The following is a 26705-nucleotide window of genomic DNA, read 5'->3' on the forward strand; positions in this document are numbered from 1 at the left end:
AACAAGAATGACTAGAAACATTACTATATTCAGTAATTTCTGCATTCTTACTCAGTTTCAATCTCAAACTGACATGATAGGTAAATTTCTTATATGGACTCTAAAGTCTGGTCCTTTTCAGTTCCTTCCGCAGCTGCTAGTGCCATTTGATACCACGTGGGGCAGGCTATTGATATATTCATTTCATGGTTATGTTCTTCACATTATAATTCCAATATGTGATCAACTATACTTTGAGGCAGGGTAGGAAATAGCTGTTTCACTTTGTTGATGTTAATAGTTGTATAATTCTTACTTCTGAAAGAATATGGGTACACCTTTCTTCAAAGAAGAGGTAAACTGGTTTCTTTCTTATTCAAAGAATCTGTATAAATAATAAAGTTTCTTTTATAAAGAATGAGCACCATGCTGATCTCTACCTGTTATTTTGGATCCTCGCTGGGTAGGGTTTTAGATATATTGATATTCACAAGATGCTTTTAATTTGCCACTGTACGGGTATTGTTTTTTAAATAATGAGTAGAATTAAAAAATGTATACATGGTATTTCCTTTTATTAATATATACAAATTGTGTTGTGGTTGCAGGCGTTAGTCAATAATCCCAAAATTGAAGTAATAGATGGAAAGTATGCCTTCAAGCCCAAGTACAACTTGAAAGATAAGAAGGCCCTACTTAGGCTCTTAGATAAACATGACCAGCGAGGCCTAGGAGGAATTCTTTTAGAAGACATAGAGGAAGGACTCCCCAATTCCCAGAAAGCCGTCAAGGTAACTGCTCTTTTTTTTTCTATACCTTAATATAATTTGAGTTAATAATATTTTTATGTTTTTTTTTTAAATCAAGATTTTTTAAAAAATTATTTATTTATTTATTTTGCTTTTTAGGGCTGAGGCATATGGAAGTCCCCAAGCTAGGGGTCTAATTGGAACTACAGCTGCTGTCCTATGCCAGAGCCACAGCAACTTGGCATCCAAGCCGCGTCTACAACCTACATCACACAGCTCACAGCAACACCAGATCCTTAAGCCCCTGAGCAAGGCTAGGGATCAAAACCACATCCTCATGATTCGAGTTGGGTTCGTTAACCGCTGAGCCATAAAGGGAACTCCCTAAAAAAATTTATTTTTAAAGCCTTTTCTATCATATATTCTTGGGGTCGGGGGGAGCCAGTTGAATATTTGAAATTTGTGTTTCATGCTGCATAGCAGGACAGAGCATAGCCATTTTTGTGTAACTTTGACAGTTCCCTTTTATGTATGATTGATGCTTCAGAATGTTTTTGGAAAGTTTTCCTCAAAGATGTTAGTGTTTTTATTATGTTTGTATACATGATTTCCTTTAGTAACAGTGGTGCACAGTGTTAACCTGGGTGAACCAGAGGCGTTAAAACACAAAAGCATTGACTGAAAACTTGGTTGTTTTAAACTCCTGAAGGGACTGTCACTTAAAGTGGATTACATTTCTGGTTTAAATTTTGAACTCTGTTGGGAAGACTGCTAGTCTCTGTTATTCACAGTTGCTCGTTGATACTAACCTGTAAGCTTTTTGTTACTATGGAGTAAGACTTGCATCTTTCTCTCTTCTACTTCTTGGTAATTCAGTTACACATGTTAGACCTCTTTGTATTGTCCCACATGTCTCAGGCTGTGTCTGTGTATTTGTCTGTTATCTGTATGTTTACTTACTATTTTGTTCTATTGCTTTATTGTCAATTGTACTGACTTTTCTTCATTACTTCCAATTTGTTGTTAAGCTCAACTGGCAAATTCTTTATTTTATAGATTGTATTTTCAGTTCTAGACTTTGAATTCTTTCTTACCGTTTCTGTTTCTTTGCTGAGATTTCCCCTCTTGCCCCATTCGTTACAAGTGTATTTTCCATTACACCCTTGAGTGTAATTTCTTTTTTTTTTTTTTTTTTTTTTGCCTCACCCTTGGCGTGTCGAAGTTCCTGGGCCAGGGGTCAAACCTGTGCCACAGTGGTGATGTTGAAAGGTGGAACTACTGAATACTGGCTTAACAGTTGAGAGTGCTAGATGCATTTCCTGCTTCATTCTTTTTTCCCATTTTGATAGGGGCCAGTATTGTTGCTCCTCAGTAAGCTTTATGTTAAATTATAAAGTAGAACAGCGATATATACTGATAATTTTTGATTCTATTTTAAATAATTTTGTGATATAAAATTACTTGGACACCCTGTCTTTAGTCGCTCTATTCTTTGAGGAGTAGAGCTGAAGGGGTCATGAAAAGTATAGTCTCTCATTTTCAGTCAGAATTATTTCTAAATTGTTCAAAACCCTAGATTTTTATTCTCTCCTGAAAAAATGAGAAGATGCATTCTCTCCTAAGTAATTGCTCAAGGGAGAAATTTGACATAATTAAGTTAAATTTCTTTTGTCTTTTTTTTTTTTTTTTTTTTTTTTTGTCTTTTTAGCTATTTCTTGGGCCGCTCCCGAGACATATGGAGGTTCCTAGGCTAGGGGTTGAATCAGAGCTGGAGCCGCCAGCCTACGCCAGAGCCACAGCAACGCGGAATCCGATCCGCGTCTGCAACCTACACCAGAGCTCACGGCAACGCCGGATCATTAACCCCCTGAGCAAGGGCAGGGACCGAACCCGCAACCTCATGGTTCCTAGTCGGATTCGTTAACCACTGCGCCACAACAGGAACTCCTTGTCTTTTTTTTTTTTAAGGCCACACCCTCAACACATTGAGGTTTCCAGGCTAGGGGTCCAACCAGAGCTGCAGCTGCCAGCCTACACCAGAGCCACAGCAATGACAGATCCGAGCTGTGTCTGCAACCTACACCACAGCTCACGGCAACGCCGGATCCTTAACCCACTGAGCGAGGCCAGGGATCAGACCCATAACCTCATGGTTCCTAGTCGGATTAGTTTCTGCTGCACCATGACGGGAACTCCTAAATGTCTTATGTGTTGTTTCCTTTTCGTCAGTTCTTGGTGGTGACAGAAGAACTGTTAGTCATTTTGTCGACCATACAGTGTTTGAAAAAATGTATAGTATAGTGCTAGCAAGAACAAAAAGAACTGTGCAAAAGCAAGAAAACAAGAGACTGTTCCAGATTATTCATCTCTTAGTAATTGTTATGTGGGGGTTTTCTAATAATTAAATTAACTACCAGTATAATTTTAATAAGCCACTCTGCATTTGTGATAGATTTAATTTTTTTTTTTTTTTTTTTTTTTTTTAAGGGCCACACCTGTGGCATATGGAGGTTCCCAGAGTAGGGGTTGAATTGGACCTGCAACTGCTGGTCTACATACACCACAGCTCACAGCAGCACGGGATCCTTAACCCGCTGAATGAGGCCAGGGATTGAAACCTCATCCTTATGGACACTAGTTGGGTTCATTACCGAGCCACAGTGGGAACTCCTAGGATTTAATTTTAAGTTGGAATATTGAATCATCTACTCCTCGGGATTTTTTTTTTAATTAAAAGTTGTTTTTAATTGTAAAAATGAGCATAGTAAGTGGTTAAATTCATCACCATATGTAGTTGTAAGAAAATATCTTTTTTATAAGACCTTTTTTTTTTTTTTTTCCTTTTCTTGATTTTTAGGGTTGCGCCTGTGGCATATGGAGATTCCCAGGCCAGTCTACACCACAGCCATAGCAACACAGGATCAGAGCTGCATCCACAACCTACACCACAGCTCATGGCAACACTGCATCCTCAACCTCCTGAGCAAGGCCAGGAATTTAACCCACATCCTCATAGATCCTAGTTGGGTTTATTAACCGCTGGGCCATGAAGGGAACTCCCAGTAAGAACTTTTAAGATCTCTTCTCTTAGCAGCTTTCAAATCTGCAATAGTATTTTTTAGGGCTGCACCCGAGGCATGTAGATGTTCCCAGGCTAGGAGTTTAATTGGAGCTGCAGCTGCCTACCCTACGCCACAGCCACAGCAACAGCATCCCCAGATCCGAGCTGTGAGTTGTGTCTGAGATCTACACCAAAGCTCACAGGCAATGCTGGTTCCCCAGCCCACTGAGCAGGGCCAGGGATTGAACCTGAAACCTCATGGTTCCTGGTTGGATTTGTTTCTACTGCGCCATAACGGGAACTCCAGGATTTCATTCTTTTTTAATGGCTGTGTAACATTCCATTGTTTAAATATGTTTTCTTTATCCATTCACATGTCTCTGGGCACTTTCTGTATCTTGGCTATTGTAAATAACGCTGCACTGAAGAAGGTGGTGCATATATCTTTTTATTTTTATTTTTATTTTTTATTTTTTTTCAAAATGTTTTGATATTTAATTTAGCTTTCTGGAAAAGGGATAGTCATTTTCTTTTTTTTTTTAGTAATTTTTTTTATTTTCCCACTGTACAGCAAGGGGGTCAGGTTATCCTTACATGTATACATTACAATTACATTTTTTCCCCCACCCTTTCTTCTGTTGCAACATGAGTATCTTGACAAAGTTCTCAATGGTATTCAGCAGGATCTCCTTGTAAATCTATCCTAAGTTGTGTCTGATAAGCCCAAGCTCCCGATCCCTCCCACTCCCTCCCCTTCCCATCAGGCAGCCACAAGTCTCTTCTCCAAGTCATGATTTTCTTTTCTGAGGAGATGTTCATTTGTGGCTGGATATTAGATTCCAGTTATAAGTGATATCATATGGTATTTGTCTTTGTCTTTCTGGCTCATTTCACTCAGTATGAGATTCTCTAGTTCCATCCATGTTGCTGCAAATGGCATTATGTCATTCTTTTTGATGGCTGAGTAGTATTCCATTGTGTATATATACCACATCTTCCGAATCCAGTCATCTGTCGATGAACATTTGGGTTGTTTCCATGTCTTGGCTATTGTGAATAGTGCTGCAATGAACATGCGGGTGCACGTGTCTCTTTTAAGTAGAGTTTTGTCCGGATAGATGCCCAAGAGTGGGATTGCAGGGTCATATGGAAGTTCTATGTATAGATTTCTAAGGTATCTCCAAACTGTTCTCCATAGTGGCTGTACCAGTTTACATTCCCACCAACAGTGCAGGAGGGTTCCCTTTTCTTATATATCTTTTTAAATTTGTGTTTTCTTTTTTTTTCTTTTTTTTTTTTTTGGTCTTTCTGCCATTTCTTGGGCCACTCCTGCGGCATATGGAGTTTCCCAGGCTAGGGGTCTAATTGGAGCTGTAGCCACCGGCCTATGCCAGAGCCACAGCAACACGGGATCCGAGCCACGTCTGCGACCTACACCACAGCTCACGGCAACACCGGATCCTTAACCCACTGAGCAAGGCCAGGGACTGAACCCGCAACCTCATGGTTCCTAGTTGAATTCGTTAACCACTGCACCAGGACGGGAACTCCTGTGTTTTCGTTTTCTTTGGATAAAAATACCCAAAAGTAATATTGCTGGATCATGTAGTTTTATTTTTAAATTTGAGGAACCTCCATACTGTTTTCCGTGGTGGCTACATTTGTTTACATTCCCACCAGCAGTGCACAGGGGCTCTTTTTCCTCCACATCCTTGCCAAGATTCATTATTTTTTGTCTTTGATGAAAGCCATTCTGACAGGTGTGAGGTGTTATCTTATTGTGGTTTTGATTTGTATTTTCCTGATGACCAGTGATCTTGAGCATCTTTTTATGTACCTGTTGGATGTATGTGTGTCTTTGGAAAAATGTTCGTTCAAACCCCTGCCCATTTTTTCAGTCAGGTATTTTTTTGGTTTTTTTTTTGCTGTTGAGTTCCATAAATTTTATATTTTGGATATTATCTCCTTATCAAATACATGATTTGCAAGTATTTTATTCCATTAGTACATTGTCTTTTCATTTTGTTGATGTTCCATTGCTATGTAGAAGCTTTTTAGTTTGATGTAGTACCACTTGTTTATTTTTAATTTGTTGCCTTTGTTTTCTTTGTTTTTTTTTTAATGGCTTCATCTGTGGCATATAGAAGTTCCTGGACCAGGGATTGAATCAAAGCCACAGCTGCAGTAACGCTGCATCCTTTAACTCGCTGCATAGGGCTGGGGATTGAACCATGCCTTCATGGTGACCTGAGCTGCTGCAGATTCTTAACCCACTGTACCACAGCAGGAATTCCTTGTTGCCTTTGCTTTTGATGTCAGATCTGAAAAATTGTCAAGATGAATGTCAAGGAGCTTACTGCCTAAGTTTTCTTCCAAGAGTCTTATAGTTTCAGGTTTTGTTTTGTTTTGTTTTGTTTTTTTAGGGCCACAACCATGGCACATGGAGGTTCCCAGGCTAGGGGTCTAATCAGAGCTACAGCTTCTGGCCTACACCACAGCCACAGCAATGCAGGATCCAAGGCGAATCTGTGACCTACACCACAGCTCACGGCAACACCAGATCCTTAACCCACTGAGCTAGGCCAGGGATCGAACCCACGACCTCATGTCCTAGTCGGATTCGTTTCTTCTGCGACACAACAGGAACTCCGGTTTCAGGTCTTAACCATTTTGAAATGGTTAATCCATTTTGAAATAATTTTTGCATATAGTGTAAAATAGTGGTCCAGTTTCATTCCTTTGAATGTGGCCGTCCAGTTTTCCCAGCACCATTTATTAAAGAGTGTATTTTTCCCTATTATATATTCTTAGCACCTTTGTTGTAAATTTTTTTTTTTAGGGCTGCACCCATGGCATATGGAAGTTCTCAGGCTAGGGGTTGAATTAGAGCTACAGCTGCCGGCCTATGCCACAGCCACAGCAACAGGATGTCCTGAACCCATTGATCGAGGCCAAGGATTGAACCTGCATCCTTATGGATACTAGTTGGATTCTTAACCTGCTGAGCCACAACGGGAACTCCAAAAGTGAACAAAATTTAATTGTCAGCTGTGTTCAATAACGATTAAAAGATAGCAAAGCACTTGTCAAGTCTTTTTTGGGGGCTGCAGTGTACAGCAGCTTGCTGTGGGATCTCAGTTCCTAGACCAGGGGGTTGAACTTGGGTTGCAATGGTGAAAGTGTGGAATCCTAACCACTAGACAGCCAGGGAACTCCCTCAAGTCTTTTGTATTTTCTTTAAAGTTGATATAATACTTTGGGCAGTATAGTAAGAACACTGAAGCATGACTATCTCGTAGTTGCACACACACTTTTAGGTGCTTTAATCATCCTTCCATTTTTCTTACTGTTTTAGCTTTTCAAAGCATAATCTGAAACGATTAATGGATAATGGTGAGTAAGATAGTATTTCAAGGTAAAGGAAAAGAACACTGAGATCCCATAGTTTTTCTTAGATTAATAAAAGGGTCCAGTAGACCCAAGTTGTAATTGTGGCATAGGTTGAATTTTGTTTTTTTATTTATTTTTAATTTTTAATTTTTTTTTCTTTTTGTCTGTGCCTGCTGCATGCAGAAGATCCAGGGGCTAGGGATCTGAGCCACTGCAGTGACAACACCAGATCCTTAACGTGCTGTGCCACCAGGGAACACCTGAATTTTGTTCTTAAAAAATTTTTTTTCTTTTGTACTTTGGAGGATCTCTGAGAATAATTAAGTCTCAAAATATAAATTCTTAAAATAAGCAGAACTATTCAAGAAAGAAACTCAATAATTAAAATTTGGTCTAGTGGATCCTAATCGTATACTATGGGTTAAAGGAAATTAGAGTCCTTTCTTGTTTAAAAAATTTTTTTTTCTTGAGCGATGCAATTTGGAGTTAACTGAAAATTTTTTCTTTTAAGGCTTTAGGGGACCAGATACTATTTGTAAATCGTCCTGATAAGAAGAAAATTCTTTTCTTCAATGATAAAAGCTGTCAGTTTTCTGTGGATGAAGGTGAGCTTTTCTTTATAGATACTTTTTGCTTGCAAACATGTTAGAAATTTAGGGTGACGGAATTTATAATACATTATAATTTAAGTTATACGTAAATTTTATTATATTGCTTTTTTAGTATTATCATCTCTTAGAATAGAGCTAATAACTGCTATGTCTAATGTATTGTTTCTCAGAATGCAATTTGAGATATGTAATTAGAAAGATTTTGGGTTCATTAACTTGTAATCATGGTATAGCAGTTCATGATTTCTTAAGCTTATAACAGCTATACCAAACAAGAAGTTCTTTACTCTGACAAATATTATTTCATATCTTGATATGAAAGCTTGATTCAAAATAGGAAAAAGAATAAATTTTTTTGGAGACTGATACTCTTAAAAAACTTGTGAATATTTTGATTATCAAATTGGGTAAGAAAAGATGGAGTTCCCGTCATGGCATAGCAGAAATGAATCCGACTAGGAACCATGAGTCTGCAGGTCCGATCCCTGGTCTCACTCAGTGGGTTGAGGATCTGGTGTTGCTGTGGTTCTGGCGTAGGCCAGCAGCAACAGCTCCAATTAGACCCCTAGCTGGGAACCTCCATATGCCGTGGGTGCGGCCCTAAAAAGACAAAAGACAAAAAAAAAAAAATTTGGATAAGAAAAGAAACTCATTTTTTCTTTCTAGCTGTTATAGAGTTGGATGCTAAGCTGTATGCTGTCTTTTACTGAATGTGTGATTATTATTTTCATGTAAAATGGTAATCAAACAAAGGTTTAGTCATGAGAAATTTCTTTTGTATACAAGTAGGTATTCTCATTTAAGCAAATATCTTTTACTTTAAATTTATATTGTTTGAAGTTTTATTAAAAGGCAAGAAAAGAGTTTTGAACATCACTTTAATTATAGAATCTCAAAAGTAATACAAACAGCTAAATATTCTAATAATATAGCAGGACATAGAGTACAATAGTAATATTAGGCTTCAGAGTACAGTAGTGTAATACTAGACTCCAAACAGCGAAACTATTGCTGTGCCAGCTTGGTGGTCATGTTGACTCTTCTTTATGGCATTAAATAAAAAAGATCCTATTGAATGAATAATTTTGTATAAGAAATACATTTACACGTCTTGTCTCTGTAAATAGACTGTACCTGTCTTTTTTTTTTGTAAGATTTTTATTTCTTCCACTATAGCTTTTTTTTTTTTTTTTTTTTTTTTTGCCTGTACCTGTCTTGATGATGATTTGTAGTTTGTACAGTAAGCCTAAGTTTTTCTTTTACATGTTATCTGGTTATTGATGTTGGCTTGTGGTACTTACAGTTTAGTTAACCTCAAGTTACTTAGATGACCATGATTTTTTGTAGTAAATAGAATGTTGGTATTTTTGTTATAATTCTCATTGAGAGTACCTTGTATATAGTTGGTTCTCAATAAATGTTTGTTCATTAAATGAAAATTTGCAGAGTATTTTGGCTCTTCTGTAATGCCATTTCTAATAAAGTAAGCTTCTTGTATATAAACGAGATAGTAGTCAAATCCTTCTGTATGTTGTAGTGATAGGTGCTCATTTAAGAAAGATTTGGCTAAGCAATTTTTGTATTTTTTGAGTTTCTTTTACTTGGAGTTTTGCTGTTAGATAATTTTTTTTTTTCAAAAATAATAGCTTTATTGTTTTGCCAGCAAAGGGGACACAGTGGGCTCATGCCTTCAAAAGCTCTGTGTCCCCAGGTAAACTTTCATAGTCATCAAATTGATTTCTTTCCTTTAAAAAACCATATGGATGAACTTGATCTTTAAGATCCTTCTGGGAGTTCCCGTCATGGCACAGCAGAAATGAATGCGACTAGAAACCATGAGGTTGCGGGTTTGATCCCTGGCCTCACTCAGTGGCTTAAGGATCCGGCGTTGCCGTGAGCTGTGGTGTAGGTTGCAGATGTGGCTCGGATCCCGTGTTGCTGTGGCTCTGGCATAGGCCGGCAGCTGTAGCTCTGATTAGACCCCTAGCCTGGGAACTTCCATATGCCGTGGGTGTGGCCCTAAAAAGACAAAAGACAAAAAAAAAAAAAAAAAAGATCCTTCTGAGTTTAAACAAAGAAACAAATTATTCCTTTATTCTTAGGTGTAGTTAATCCATTTGAAAAATTTTTTCACAGTACTAAAAAAACTTATAACAAATATCACATGTTTAAATAGTAAGGAAGATTTACAGTAAAAAGCTGATATTCTTTTCCTTTCTCTAGTTTCGGTCTCTTTCAAGTCACTTAACTGGTTTTGTTTTGGATCCTTTTGGTGGTTTTTCCCATCTTGCTAAATGATATGCTTATACTGTTATTTTTTAACTTCAAACATTGTCTAATGACTTACTATTTGTCATCTTTCTGATTCTAACACCTATCTTTTTTTTCCTACTTCCCAATATAGTATATCACTATTTTTGGTTTCTCTTCCATTTATTTATCTTGGTACTTTGAGCAAACAGCATAAGCTTTCTCAGTGGGAATTTGTAGTATTAATCCTAACTCTCTAGATGGCGGCATAGTGTAGGATATATGATCCAGAATAGATGTTTAAATTGAGGCAAGTGTTTGATAGGAAAGAGATTGTAGTAGCTGTCTAGAGTAGCATGAAACTGGGATTTCTTGGTAGTATTTCATTGGAGAGATTTTAGGAGTATACTTTGGTTTAGCAGTAATTCTCACACTAGTTCTTTTACTAAGCCATTGTTATTTTTGGTCCCTTTGGTGCTCACTTTCTGTGGATACTGTCATTTTAACTTGGCTTAGTCTTTATCTGCTTGTGTATCTTTTATGTAGAGTTCTGTTCCTTAGTATTACTTGTTCTCAGTTGCCATTATATGTGGCTTTTGCTGGCTTAAGCTCTTTCCATCTCATCTAAAATGTGGCGGAAGTGAATCTATCTACAGAACAGAAACAGACTCACAGAGGTAAAGAAAAGACTTGTGGTTGCCAAGGAGGAGGGAGTGGGATGGACTGGAAGTTAGGGGTCTATTCCATTTAGAATGTATATATAATGAGGTCCTGCCATGTATTACAGGGAACTGTATCTAATCTCTTGTGATTAAACATGATATAGGATAATATGTGAAAAAAGAAGTGTTTATATATATATATGTATGTATGTCTGACTGTATCACTTTGGTGTTCACAGAAATTGACACAACATTGTGACTGAACTATACTTCAATAAAAACAAGACAAAAAAAAAACCTCTTTCCATCTCCTCATTACTTGGCAATAAGGACACAATGTGAATTTTCGCTTTTTCTCCCTCAGGTTATAAAAGTAATTGTGTATGCTTGTTAGTGAAATCCCACACATCTAAAAATAAATTTTGTAAATAGTTTGTTTTATTTTTCTAGTTGACTTCTCTGTACTACAGATATTCTGTGGTATTGTATGGCTGTTTAGTATTCAGCTTTGTAGGTGTACATGATGAATGAATTTTTAAACAATTAGTGCTGCAGCATATATCCTTCCACACCTTACACAGTGGATATGTGTATATGTATTTTTTATGTTAATGGAATAGCCATATAAATCAAGAAGATATTAGAAAGGTAAATAATAAATTGTTGGATCTTTTAAGATCTTCGTTACTGTTGGTGAAATACATTACTGGATTTCCCTATATTGAACCATCCTGGAAGAATGCTTCTTTGTTGTTTGTATTTCTGCCTTCTTTTTACTAGTATATGTAAGGATTTTTGTTTCAGTGTGGTCAGTTTTTTGTGTGTGTGTGCTTCCTCAGGGTTTGGTGTGGGTGTAATCTGGATTCATAAAAAGAGAAGCACAGTTTTCTTCTCTTCCTTACTTTCCTTCCTTATCTTTCTTTAGGAGAATATTGGATTTCTTGAAGATTTGGAAGCATATACCGGTGCATGTGTCTGGCTTGTTTTTTGACATTCTTAATGTCCTCTTTGGTTATGTCCATAAGTTTTCTGTCTTGTGAATTAATTTGGGTAATCTGTGTATTCCTACAAAATCATCCATTTTAAATTCTTAAATTTTAATAGCATATAATTTTGCCCTGTTACTTGTTTTTTCTCTGTTATTTTCCATTTTTATTGTTAACTTTTATGTTTGAGCTTTCTCTGTTATGCTAGCTAATGGTTTATGTTTTACTTTTATTATTGTTGTGTTTTGTTTTAGAAAATATCAGATCACCCTTTACGTATTAGTTTTTTGACTCGTGATCTGAGCAGTGTCTAAGCAAATATTAACATTTCCTATTGCTTTATATTTTTTGTTAATTTTGCCAGTTACTTCCTATAGTTACTGCTGTATATATTTTCTTAGTTTTTGGCTTATAAATGTTCTTGACAGAGTTTGAGGGTTGTATCCATAATCATTATTCATTATCCCCCTTGGTCATATTTAATTTTATTTTACTTGAAGTCTAGCCTTTTAATCCTTTGCCTTTTAAAAAAAATGATACATTTTTGCGCATTCTCGTACTTTATACCTGTATTCTTTTGTTTTAGGTATTTCCTTTGTAGATAGCAGTATGGTTAATTTTCATTATCTGAATTAGTTCTGAACATTGATTTGTGTTTACTGTCTTTACTATCTGATGTAATCTCCTCATTAGTTATTTGGAAATTATATAACTTATTTTGGGCTTATATATAAGGGAGTTCTCTTTATATCTTTAATTTGCTTAAACTTAAGTAGAGGTATCTTTTTATCAACTTCATTCTCTTTTTGCTTTGATATTTTCTGAGATTTTTGTTAGAATCTAGTATTGTTTATTCATGAATCCATTTATTGAACAAATATTTATTGATCTTCTGTTACATGCCCTGGTCACTTTGCTAATGTAGCAGATACAGTAGTGAACAACACAGGATAGTTACTACTTTCACAGAGCTTACATTCCAAAAGGGAAAATAGATGATATACAAAATAAAAAATGATTGCAGATTGTATCAAATGCTAAGAAAGGAGTAAATGAGGTATGTGCTGAGCTAGTAAGAAAATAGGAAGAGTGGAGCTCAGAGAAGACCTCTGAAAAAAAATGAAGAATGATAACAGAGCCAGCCTTGGAAAGTAATCAGACTAGTGCCCATGTGTGTGCAGTTTTATGGGGACAGGGGTTGCAGGTAGGGAATAACAAAGGCTACAGGAAAGATTGATTTGGAGGGGGGTAAGCTAGTGGTTTTTAATTGCTTAATCAGATTCCGTGGATTATTTTTCAAGTATAGTAGATTCGGTGCTGTGTTAATTTCTGTTGTACAGCAAATTAACTCTGTTATGCACATATATACATTTTTTAAAAAAATATTCCTTCCCATTATGGTTTATCCCAGAAGATTAAATATAGTTCGCTGTGCTGTACAGTAGGACCTTGTTATGTATCCATTCTAAATGTGATAGTTTGCATCTACTAACCCCAAACTTCAGTCCATCCCTCTCCTCTCCTCCCCCTTGGTAGCTACAAGTCTGTTTTCCTTGTCCATGGATCTGTTTCTGTTTTGTAGATAGGTTCATTTGTGGCATATTTTAGATTTCGCATGTAAGTGATATCATATGGTAGTTATCTTTCTCTTTCTTAGTTCACTTAGTATGATAATCTCTAGTTGCATCCATGTTGCTATGAATGGCATTATTTCATTTTTTTATGGCTGAGAGGTATTCCATTGTACATATTACTACATCTTTTTTTTAATTGACGCAATTTTTTTATTGTTATTTTCCCAATACAATTTTTTTCCCTACTGTACAGCATGGTGACCAGTTACCCATACATGTACACATTCTTTTTTCTCACATTATCGTGCTCCATCATAAGTGGCTAGACATAGTTCCCAGCGCTACATAGGATCTCATTGCTAATGAGATCCATTCCAAAGGCAATAGTTTGCATCTATTAACCCCAAGCTCCCCATCTACCTCACTCCCTCCCTCTCCCCCTTGGCAACCACAAGTCTAGTCTCCAAGTCCATGATTTTCTTTTCTGTGGAAAGGTTCATTTGTGCCGTGTATTAGATTCCAGCTACAGGTGATATCACATGCTATTTGTCTTTCTCTTTCTCACTTTCTTCACTCAGTATGAGAGTCTCTAGTTCCATCCATGTTGCTGCAAATGGCGTTATTTTGTTCTTTTTTATGGCTGAGTAGTATTCCCTTGTGTATATATGCCACATCTTCCTAGTCCAGTCATCTGTCAATAGACATTTGGGTTGTTTCCATGTCTTGGCTGTTGTGAATAGTGATGCAGTGAACATGCAGGTGCATGTGTCTTTTTCAAGGAAAGTTTTGTCTGGATATATGCTCAAGAGTGGGACTCTTGGGTCATATGGTAGTTCTATGTATAGATTTCGAAGGTACCTCCATACTGTTCTTCTCCATAGTGGTTGTACCAGCTTACATTCCCACCAACAGTGCAGGAGGGTTCCCTTCTTTCCACACCCGCTCCAGCACTTGTTATTTGTGGACTTATTAATGATGGCCATTTTGACTGGTGTGAGGTGGTATCTCGTGGTCGTTTTGATTTGCTTTCCTCTAATAATCGGGGATGTGGAGCATTTTTTCGTGTACTTGTTGGCCATCTGTACATCTTCCTTGGGAAAATGTCTATTCAGGTCTTTTGCCCATTTTCCCATTGGGTTGTTGGCTTTTTTCCTGTTGAGTTGTATAATTTGCTTGTATATTCTAGAGATGAAGCCCTTGTCCACTGCATCATTTGAAAGTATTTTCTCCCATTCTGTAAGTTGTCTTTTTGTTTTCTTTTTGGTTTGCTTTGTTGTGCAAAGGCTTGTGAGTTTGATTAGGTCCCATTGGTTTATTTTTGCTTTCATTTCTGTTGCTTTGGGAGACTGACCTGAGAAAATAATTCCTAAGTTTGATGTCAGAGACTGTTTTGCCTATGTTCTCATCCAGAACTTTGATGGTGTCTTGTATTTAAGTCTTTCAGCCATTTTGAGTTTATTTTTGTGCATGGCGTGAGGGTGTGTTCTAGTTTCATTGATTTGCAAGTAGCTGTCCAGGTTTCCCAGCAATACTTGCTGAAAAGACCATCTTTTTCCCAATGTACGTTCTTGCCTCCTTTGTCAAAGACTAATTGACCATAGGTGTCTGGGTTTATTTCTGGGATCTCTGTTCTGTTCCATTGGTCTGTATGTCTGTTTTGTGTACCACATCTTCTTAAGCCATTCATCTGTTGATGGACATTTAGGTTGTTTCCAAGCCTTGGCTATTGGGAATAGTGCTGCTCTGAACATTGTGGAGGATGTATCCCTTTTGAATCCTTGTTTTGTCTGGGTATGTGCCCAGGATTGGGATTGCTGGATCATATGGTAATTCTATTTTTAATTTTCTGAGGAACATCTATACTGTTTTTCATAGTGGTTGCACTAACTTACATTCCTGCCAGCAGTGTAGGAGGGTTCCTTTTCTCCACATCCTCTGCAGCGTTTGTAGTTTGTAGACTTTTTAATGATGGCCAGTCTGACCAATGTGAGGTGGTACCTCATTATAGTTTTGACTTGCATTTCTCTACTAATTAGGAAAGTTGAGCATCTTTTCATGTGCCTACTGGCCATCTCTATGCAATGGATTATTTTTGTAACAAATATTTTGTAATGTCTTCTTTGCTCTTGTAAAAATAAAATTCATAGAAAATAAAATTTAGCTTTATGAGAATTTCTTGTCAGTATAATATCCTAACTATAAAATAAATAAAAAGAAATTGATTTATATTTTAAAAACTTATTTCCGTGTTCATAATTGTTCAGTCAGATTTATAAATACTAGAATATAAATGAAATAACTGTTTACATTTATATGTAGAATTACTATTGAATGTGATAGGTACAAATGAACTAATAAAGTTGCGATTCATTGGCAGCTTATATCCCACAACTGGGATTATTAAGAGGGAAATAATTCTTGGTAAAGTTCTGAAAAATACAAAATGTAGCTTTTCAGTGATTTACAGAAGTTACTCATACTGTGTTCATATATATTTTCCATTGTATATTACGAGAAAATCAAGTGTGTATTAAACCAGTACAAGGAATACTTTATTTGTGTATGTTAAACAGAATTGGGTTCTAGGCTCAGTGTATTGTAAATTGGTATTTTTCTTTCATCTTTAAACTTTCTGGGAAAGGTGATTGGGAGGAAGCAGGGTTTTTCAGCCCTGGCAGTATTGACATTTGGAGCTGGATAATTTTTTTTGGTGTCCAGGTTGCCACAGTGCACTGTGGGATGATTAGCAACATCCCCGGCTACTTTAGATGCCTGACTGTGACAACCAAAAAGGTATCCACACATTACTAAAAGTTCCTGGGGAGCAGAATCACCTAGGTTGAGAATTATATTAAAGGTACAGTTTACATTTATAAAACAGAGAAACATTAAGATACATTGTCTTCAAGCTTCTTTTCATGCATTCTTTTATTAGGCACATTCAGTGATATAAGTGATAGCAAAGTGAGTAAAGTTTCTGTCCCTGCGCCCAAACTGAGGGAGGAACGACATGGGTACACAAATGACACATGTCATACAGTATGTCATTGTGGTGTTCATACAGTGCTGCAGAGACCCTGGGGGGTGGGGTCACAGCCACCCATGGGAACCTCAGAGGTAGGACATTGTTCTTTTAGAAGAAAGTGTTGGTATTGTGTGAATCACTTAATTTAAAAAACGGAGTGTTCCTGTTGTGACTCAGTGGGTAAAGAAGTTGACAAAGGAGTTCCCATCGTGGCACAGCAGAAACGAATCTGACTAGGAACCACAGGGTTGTGGGTTCAATCCCTGGCCTTGCTCAGTGGGTTAAGGATCCGGCGTTGATGTGAGCTGTGGTGGAGGTCTCAAATGCGGTTTAGATCTGTCGTTGCTGTGGCTGTGGTGTAGGCTGGCAGCAACAGCTCCGATTGGACCCCCTAGCCTGGGAACCTCCATATGCTGTGGGCATGGCCCTAAAAAGAGAAAAAAAAAAAAAAAAAAGTTGACATATAGTGTCTGCGAGGATGTGGTTTCTATCCTTGGCCTCACTCATGTGTTAAGGATCCGGTGTTCATGTGAGCTATGCAGTGTAGGTTGCAGATGCATTTCCTATCTGATGTTGCTGTGGCGTAGGCCTGCAGCTGCACCTCTGTCTCTACCCCTAGTCTGAGAAATTCCATATGCCAAAAGTGCAACCCTGAAAAGAAAAAAAAAAGTTTTTTTGTTAATGAGGTAAATCATGTGTTTCCAGCGATCTATTGTAAATTGATACATATCTTAACATTTGTCTTTTTTGTTTTTTTTGACTGTCTTTTCTAGGGCCGAACCTGCGGCATATGGAGGTTCCCAGGCTAGGGGTTCATTTGGAGCTACAGCTGCCGGCCTATGCCAGAGCCACAGCAACACCAGATCTGAGTCAAGTCTGTGACTTACACCACAGCTCACGGCAACGCCAGATCCTTAACCCCCTGAGTGAGGCCAGAGGTCGAACCCGCACCCTCATGGTTCCTAGGCGGATTTGTTAAGCGCTGTGCCACAACGGGAACTCCCAACATTTGTCTTTCTCACTGTCCATCTGTCTCTTTTTTTCATATTTATTTTTATTTTCATTTTTGCTTTTTAGGGCCTCATGTGTGGCATATGAAAGTTCCCGGGCTAGGGTTTGAATTGAAGCTATAGATGCTGGCCTATGCCACAGCCACAGCAACGCAGGATCAGAGCTGTGTCTACAACCTACACCATGGCCACAGCAATGCCAGATCCTTAACCCACTGAATGAGGCCAGGGAGAGAACCTGCATCTTCATGGTTACTAGTCGGGTTCATTACCACTGAGCCACAACAGGAGGAGCTCCCTCTTTTTTTGTATCTTGCTCCCCAAAATGTTGGCTCAATTATGCAGATGAGGATTTTTGTTTTAGCCCACTAGGTGGCAGTCTTAGCCATAGAGAGGAACTCTTGAGTGAACAAACAAGCTTTCAGTCATGCTTCTGTGTGTAATAGAAGCAAATATACAGAAATGTGATTAGCACAACTAAGCAGAGAGTCTTGTGTAGTACTTTGAAAAATTATATAGATTAGTGAACGTAGGGTAGTTGGACCTAGGTATGTGTTGTGTTTCACAAAGGTGATTATTTCCTTAAATCAGGATCTTATTCATTTAGGGGCAGTTTAAATGCAGTGGCAAGAGGATGGTCTGAGTGGTCAACCTGTAGGATCACTCCTTACTAGCTTAGGAAAGATGCATATGACCCCTTTCTGTGTTTCTTTGTTTATAAAATAGGAATAATGGTGTTTACTTCAGTGGTTCTCATGAGGTTCATATAAAATAAAAGTGCAGAAAGAGTTCCTCTTGTGGTGCAGTGGAAATGAATCTGACTAGTATCCATGAGGATGAGGGTTTGATACCTGGTCTCACTCAGTGGGTCAGGGATCTGGCGTTGCCATGAACTGTGGTGTAGGTCGCAGATGCGGCTCAGATCCCCTGTTGCTGTGGCTGTGGTGTAGGCTGGCAGCTGTAACTCCTATTCGACCCCTAGCCTGGGAACCTCCATATGCCGTGGGTGCGGTCCTAAAAAGACTATATAAATAAAAAAATGTGCTTAGAGCTTGGAACATAGTAAGAACGTAGAGCCTGGCACATAGTAAGACTAATAGTAACAGTAGGTTTAGCTATTATTAGTAGCATTAAAAATATGAACTAGTACCAGAATACTAGATGTGTTAATCTTACTCATAGGTATGCTTTGCTTAGCTATCTGGCTTTTGACCCACTGGATCTGTAGTTGGTTAGATAGTGGAGAAGCAGAGTCAGTTTGACATTTGGGGGCACTCATCTTTTACAGTTAAATAATGTTAGGTGGTGTTCCCAGTAAGAAGGCTGATGACAATCTTACTTTCCCCCCATTGCCAGTAACTTGCTCTTTTCTGCCTGGAAGCTTAGATGACTTCAACTTTATCTTGAGAATCAGGAGTCCTCCCAGTAGCTACTCCCTTTGGTGCTCTAGTGCTGTTTCAGGTCATTCTTCTTTAATAAGTATATTAATGTTATTCCAGATATGGACATACTTTAAAACACTTTTTCTGATGCTCCACAGAGAGAAATTTAGTTTTGTTTTATTTTTTGCTATGTGCTATTATTATAAGTGATGTCCAATCCTTGCACATAAATACATATACAGTTGCCTGATTATCTCCTTATTGTAGTTTTCTTAAATATAGTTGGTGGGTCAAAAGATAAGGCATATTTGGAGTTCCCATCGTGGCTCAGTAGTTAACGAATCCGACTAGGAACCATGAGGTCACAGGTTCGATCCCTGGCCTTGCTCAGTGGGTTAAGGATCTGGCATTGCCCTGAGCTGTGGTGTGGGTGGCAGATGCGGCTCAGATCGGCCTTGCTGTGGCTTTGGGGTAGGCCGGTGGCTACAGTTCCGATTTGACCCCTAGCCTGGGAACCTCCGTATGCCTTAGGAGCGGCCCTAGAAAAGGCAAAAAGACAAAAAAGATAAGGCATATTTGAATCCAACTGCAGTGGCTCAGGTTGCTGCGGAGGTGTGGGTTCAATCCCTGGTCTGGTGCAGTGGGTTAAAGGATCCAACATTGCCGCAGGTGTGGCTCAGATTTTAGTCTCTGGCCTGAAAACTTCCATATGCCGTGGGCGTGGCCATAAAATAAAAATATTTTTAAAAAGGCATATTTGAAAAATTTTCAGTATCATGCCTAACATCCGTCATAAAGTTTACATCATTTTGTTTGGGCCACTTTACTCCTTCACAGCAGAGTATGATAAGGGGGAGTTCCTGTTGTGGCGCAGTGGAATCCAACTAGTATCCATGAGGACACGGGTTGAATCCCTGGCCTTACTCAGTGGGTTAAGGATCCGGTGTTGCTGTGAGCTGTGTTGTGGGTCACAGAGACAGCTTGGATCTGGCATTGCTGTGGCTGTGGTGTAGGACAGCAGCTACAGCTCTGATTCAACCCTTAGCCTGGGAACTTCCATATGCCATGGGTGTGGCCCTAAAAAGAAAAAAAAAAAAAAAGGAATATGTGAAGGTATCCATTTCTTTACCCTCACCAGTATTAGATGTTTTTAGTTGACTTTGCCAGCCTCACAAAAAATAAAAATTATCTTGATTTTAATTTGTATTTTCTTGCAGTGATTTTATGAAATCCAAACCAGTTTATTTCTCTTTGTACCTGTGTCAGCTGAGCGTTTTCTGTCCCTCCATACATGAAAAATTAATTAAATTTGGGATCCTGTGAGATCCTGCCTCTAAAATTAGGCACTGCCTTCCAGTGTTCATCTTAAGTATTTATGCAGCTGTAATACATTTACATAGTAGATGTATTATTTAAATACTTGAACAGCATTGAGCTAAGGAGAGCCAAGGATTAAAGAAGAAATGCTTTATTGAAATAGTCATTGAAGAGTTTTTATTCAGGTATTTTCCTCTGAATACAGCTCAAGTGATTTTTAAAAAAAATTTTTTATGGGTTTTTTTTTATATATATGATTTTTATTTTTTACATTATGATTGATTTACAGTGTTCTGTCAATTTCTACTGTAAAGTGACCCAATCATACATATATTTTTTTTTCCTCACATTATAATCCATCATTTTCCATCACAAGTGACTAGATATAGTTCTCTGTGCTATATAGTAGGATCTCATTGCTCATCTACTCCAATTGCAATAGTTGGCATCTATTAACCCCAGACTTCCCAGTCCATCCCACTCCCTCCCCCTTGGCAACCACAAGTCTGTTCTCCAAGTCTGTGAGTTTCTTTTATGTGGAAATGTTCATTTGTGCCATATATTAGATTCTAGATATGTGATATCATATGGTATTTGTCTATTTCTGACTTCAAGTTATATTTCTTTTAGCAAAAGGAAGTAGTTAAATTTTGTTTCAGTGTACTTTCAATTTTATTGTGCCATGAAAATTCATAGTGGTGGATATCCTTTTTGGTGGTACATTAACATACAGATTGGCTTTCCAGGCCTTTGCTATCTTACAGCCTCTGTCATTGTGTCATAAGTGGCCTGACGTACATAAGCTCAGCATATAAGGTACAAAGTGAGAGTAGTTTGAATCTTACAGGAACTGAAATTTTGCAATGCTGGTAACATAGAGGCTTGGTTAAAAGTGAACTGAGTGATATTTATCACTGAGTGAATGGTGGTTTTACTATATGTATTTTTTTTTCTCCTTACTTTTCTGTTATACAAAGAGAAGTTACACAGTTATATCATGTATTACTTGTTCTAAATAAGTGAACATAATTTTTACATATTGGTAGAATCGAACAAGTGTTTAAAACATCAGAACTATTCTTTTATGTATGACATAATTCTTTCATCAGCTGTGGTTAATTTGACATGTTCTGGTTGTGGTATACATTTTAAAACAGTTTTGTGTGCTTTCTTGGAATTAGATGTTTGTTTCTTTTGTTTATTGTTTTATGGCTGCACCCATGGTATATGGAAGTTCCCAGGCACGGTATATGGAATCTGAGAGACAGCTGCGACAACACCAGATCCTTTAACCCACTGTACTGGGCCGGGGATTGAACCTGCACCTCTGCAGTGACCGGAGCCTCAGTATTCGGATTTTTAACCCCTGTGCCACACTGGGGACTCCTAGTTGTTTTTATTTTGATCTGAAGCTGGTTTCTCTCATACTTGTTGTAAACTGAGCTTGTCATGTTCATCTCGTTGTTCTTAAAGTTCGGCTAGAAAGTAAATAGTTGGGGACTTCTAGCTTTCACTTAGAATGGGGAGAGCTGGGGAAAGCATTCCCACTCTTAAAACAACAACAATAAACCCTGGACAGCTGGAAATTTAGAGTTTTCTTGACTCCATCAGAGAGCTGAAGTTGCAGGATAGCCACCTAACTTGAAATCAAAGGAAAGGCAGACACCTCCAAGAAAAGGTGGAATGCAAACACTTGTCTACCTGGGACAGAGAACATGATACTGCTCAGAAGAATTCAGTTACAATGTTTAGGAATTCCTAAAGGCTTAGCATGGGCCAACAAGAGACTGTAGACATCCTGGGGGCTGCAGACACATGGGAATTCACACCAGTCACAGGCTCTTCTCTACAGGTTTCCCTGGATGCTTACAAAACAGAAGCTGGGATGGGGGTGCTGGCCTTGCTGGGCAGGTCTGGAGGAGGGGAGCAGTCAATGCTTCAGGAACGGCATGAGGCTGTCTCCTCCTCCCTTCCTGTCTCCTGAGAGAAAAAAATGTTAAACTGTCATGGGAAGAGAAAGACAAGCCCTCTACCCCTGCAGAAGGGGTGGGACCATATGCTGGACCCAGAACTTTGGCAGAGCTGGTGGGGCAGCAATACCAAGTAGGCCACCCCCAGGTGACATGGAACACACTGCTTGTCTAAGCCCAAGGTGTAATTGGAATATCAGAGAACTCCTCTCCTCATACCAGGCTGACACATGTGGAATTCTGTGAGAGTTCCAAGAGTATGGAGGCTGACAGACCATTCGAGGTGCAACATTAAAGGGAAGCCCTAAACCACAGGTTAAGATAGCACAAAAAAACCCCTCTGGCCTCTACCCTAAACACAAGGTATGGTAGAAGAATTTAGACCCTGTGATGTCTTATGAGTAACCGTAGCAGCAACAAATTCCAAACCAGGCTTACCTTCCAACAATAGAATGCTTCTCCCTCCACACACTGAAGGCCTAGCAGAAGGAAAGGCATGCCCATATCCAGGCACAAAGACCATTTACCTCAGCCTCAGCTGTCCTACTGAGGATGTCTTGGCTTCAAAAAATTAGGCATAAAAAGAAGCAAAGAAAAACAGCGCACTTTGAAGACAAGGGAATTAACAGAACCAAACTTTTAGGACATAGATGTTGGAACTATCAGACATGGCATTTAAAATAACTGATTAATATGTTAAGCCCTCTAGTAGCAGAGGCAGACAACATGTATTATCAGGCAGGACAGTTTAGCAGAGAGATAGACTTTATAAGAAAATCAAATGAAAATTCTAGAAATGAAAAGCATAGTAACAAAGAGTACCTTTATAAGCTCATCAGTCAGTGTCTATAAACCAAGGAAACCTTTTGGAAACTTGACGGTAGGCCAGCACAAATTATCTATGTTGAAATAAATGCAAAGAGAAAAATGTGAAAAAATACAATAGAGTGTCCATTAGCTGCGAGATAATATCAAATAGTCTGAGTGTATAATTAAAATCTCAGGAGAAGAGAAAGAGCATGGGCCAGAAGAACTAATGGCCAAGTATTTTCCAGAATTAGTGGTAGACACCAAAACAAAAATCCAAGAAGCTCAGAGAACAAGAGGCAAGGCAATTCCCCAGACGTCAGAAAAATACCTAAACATATCATTCAAACTGCTGAAAACTGAAGATGAAGAAAAAAATACTGAAGTAGTCAGAGCAAAGAGTTTATTATACAGGAAAAAAGGATTATAGCAGACTTCTGATGTGAACATGTGCAAACCAAAACACAGTGTAGTGACATGCTTAAAACGCTAGAAGGGGGAAAAAGTTTTCTACCCAGAATTCTGTACCCAGTGAAAGTAGTCTTTAAAAAATGAAGGAGAAATTCTCAGAAGAATTTTCTCTCGATATCACAGAAACAGAGAATTTGTCAGCGGCCTGCATTACCAGAAATAGTAAAAACAAGTTCTTCAGGCAGAAGGGATGTGTAGTACTAGACAGAAACTTGGTTCTGTACAAGTAAGTAAGTGTGCTGTAAATGGAGTAAATGACAGTAAATGAAAGATTCATGTTTTTCTAATTAAAATTTTAAAAATAATAAAAAAGTTTGCTGGTGGCCTTGCAGTTAAGGATTCAGCATTGTCACTGCTGTGGCTCATGTTCATCCCTCGTCTGGGCACTTCCTCATGCCATAAGCATGACCAAAAAAAAAAAAAAGAGCAAAATTCTTTTAATCATTCTGCAAGATAGCTGACTATAAAGCAAAAATATTAGAAATTAATTTGTGTTGAGAGCATATGTAAAAGTAAAGTTTATGACAGTAGCTCAGAAGTCAGGAGGGAGTATATTGTTCTAACATTTTTATTGTTCTAACATTTTTACATGTGAAATGGTATAATTTACTTGAAGGTAGGTTCTGGTTAAAGATTTGTAGACCCTCAGACAACCACTAAAACCTTTGGAAAAAAAAGTATTGTTCACAGTGTTAAATTGTACATTTGGAAGCTCTCCAGAGAGTAGCTCTTAAAGGTTCTATACACATATCATTTTTTTTATATAATGATTTTTATTTTTTTTCCATTAAACACTGGTTTACAGTGTTCTGACAATTTTCTACCATATAGCATGGTGACCAGTTACCCATACATGTACACATTCTTTTTTCTCACATTATCGTGCTCCATCATAAGTGGCTAGACATAGTTCCCAGCGCTACATAGGATCTCATTGCTAATGAGATCCATTCCAAAGGCAATAGTTTGCATCTATTAACCCCAAGCTCCCCATCTACCTCACTCCCTCCCTCTCCCCCTTGGCAACCACAAGTCTAGTCTCCAAGTCCATGATTTTCTTTTCTGTGGAAAGGTTCATTTGTGCCGTGTATTAGATTCCAGCTACAGGTGATATCACATGCTATTTGTCTTTCTCTTTCTCACTTTCTTCACTCAGTATGAGAGTCTCTAGTTCCATCCATGTTGCTGCAAATGGCGTTATTTTGTTCTTTTTTTATGGCTGAGTAGTATTCCCTTGTGTATATATGCCACATCTTCCTAGTCCAGTCATCTGTCAATAGACATTTGGGTTGTTTCCATGTCTTGGCTGTTGTGAATAGTGATGCAGTGAACATGCAGGTGCATGTGTCTTTTTCAAGGAAAGTTTTGTCTGGATATATGCTCAAGAGTGGGACTCTTGGGTCATATGGTAGTTCTATGTATAGATTTCGAAGGTACCTCCATACTGTTCTTCTCCATAGTGGTTGTACCAGCTTACATTCCCACCAACAGTGCAGGAGGGTTCCCTTCTTTCCACACCCGCTCCAGCACTTGTTATTTGTGGACTTATTAATGATGGCCATTTTGACTGGTGTGAGGTGGTATCTCGTGGTCGTTTTGATTTGCTTTCCTCTAATAATCGGGGATGTGGAGCATTTTTTCGTGTACTTGTTGGCCATCTGTACATCTTCCTTGGGAAAATGTCTATTCAGGTCTTTTGCCCATTTTCCCATTGGGTTGTTGGCTTTTTTCCTGTTGAATTGTATTCAAATCATTTTGTTACACACCTAAAACTAATAGTTATAGTCACTTTCATGTATCTCAATAAAGTATAATATAAGACAATAAAGAGAAAATAGAATAATGAAAATATAGTTGATCCAAATGGACAAAGAAACAGAAGGTAAAAAGGAATAGATGAAACAAATACAAAGATGGTAGATTTTATTCCAACTATATTAATTAATAATTATGTTAATGTAAATCATTGAAATATACTAAGACTTTCATCTCTCTAAACATACAAAATCGTCTAACATACTTTTCACTGTAAAATCATCTAAACATACTAATTGAAACAGATGAAAATTGTCCAAATGTAGCAATTAAGATGTTTTCACAACGGATACAAAAGCAAGACACTACTGTACACTGTCTGTAAGAAATTCACTCTGTAAGGGTGTGGCTCAGTGCTAACAAACCCGACTAGTGTCCATGAGGACACGTCTTTGATCCCTGGCCCTGCTCAGTGGGTTAAGGATCTGGTGTTGCCCTGAGCTGTGGCATAGGTCACAGACGTGGCTTGGATCCAGCGTTGCTGTGGCTGTGGTGTAGCCTGGCAGCTGCCGATTCAATTTGACCCTTAGCCTGGGAACCTCCATATCCCTCAGGCAGCCCTAAAAAGACCCCCCCCCCCAAAAAAAGGTAAAAAGATATAAAATGATATGTCATGCAAACACTAATCAAAGTGAGTGTTAGTATCAGAGTAGACTTCACAGCAGAGAAAATTAACAAAAAAAGAGAAACATTACATAATGACAAAGGGTCAGTTGTCCAAATAGACATGTCTTAAATATGTACATAGCTAACAATAGAGGTATAAGATAGTTGAGTTAAACATAGATATAACTGAAAGGAGAAGTATACAAACTCACAATAATGTTGAAGTTCCTGGAATTCTCACTGTGGCACAGTGGGCTAAGGATTTGATGTTGCTGTGGCTGCAGTGTAGGTTACAGCTGGGGCTCAGATTCACACCCTGGCTTGGGAACTTCCAAATTCCATGGATGGAGCCAAAAAAAGAAAAGGTTGAAGTTCATAGCATTCCTCTCTCAGTGATTGATTGAACAAATAGATGGGAAATTAGTAAGGATATAAAAGTCCTAACACTGTCCATCAACCTGACCAAACTGGAGTAAAACTGGATGACCCAGGGAGTTCCCTGGCGGCTCAGTGAGTTAAGGATCTGGTGTTGTCACTGCTGTGATGTGGGTTGTTCCTGTGTTGTGGGTTCTATTCCTGGTCCAGGAACTTTCATGTGCTATGAGTGTGGCCAAAAAATAAATGGATGAATAGCACAAGATACCCAACAGAAGTTCCATTTGTGGCTCAGCAGATTAAGAACCCAACATAGTTTCCAGGAGGATGTAGGTTTGATCCCTGGCCTCTCTTAGTGGGTTAAGGATCCGGTGTCGCTGCAAGCTGAGTCATAGATCGCAGATGTGGCTCAGAGCCGGTGTTGCTGTGGTGTAGAGGCCCTAGCCTGGTAACTTACATATATCTCAGGTGTGGCCCTAAAAAGAAGAAAAAAAAAGAAAGAAAGGCTATCCAATCACAGAGTCCATGTGTTTTCCATTGCACTTGTATTATTCACCAAGACAGAGATGATATTCTAGGCCACAAAACCTTAATGAATTTAAAAACATTGAAAGATACAAAGGATGCGCTTGGGTCATAATGAAATTAGACTAGAAATCACAGAT

At 38.3% G+C, this 26705-nt stretch overlaps 1 protein-coding gene and 1 long non-coding RNA gene across 5 annotated transcripts in view; both read left to right on the plus strand.

The window, feature by feature from the left end:
• GTF2E2 (general transcription factor IIE subunit 2) overlaps positions 1–26705 on the plus strand; it is an 81272-nt gene that overhangs the window by 45362 nt on the left and 9205 nt on the right. For 2 of the 4 annotated variants that reach the window (XM_084998136.1, NM_001244861.1), the window contains 2 exon segments: positions 588–770; positions 7691–7784. In XM_084998136.1, the coding sequence (XP_084854262.1) occupies positions 588–770; positions 7691–7784 (277 nt within the window). 4 annotated transcript variants of the gene reach the window in all.
• Positions 18565–23556, plus strand: LOC146395890 (uncharacterized). The gene is made up of 2 exons (XR_014829952.1): positions 18565–19109; positions 19693–23556. It is a non-coding gene; the product is annotated as an uncharacterized LOC146395890 (long non-coding RNA).

This window comes from Sus scrofa, chromosome 15 (assembly GCF_054392235.1).
Source record: "Sus scrofa isolate SSC_HxYL_T2T_F1_AM1 chromosome 15, Sscrofa_HxYL_maternal_Yorkshire_Landrace_v2.0, whole genome shotgun sequence".
NCBI lineage: Eukaryota > Metazoa > Chordata > Mammalia > Artiodactyla > Suidae > Sus > Sus scrofa.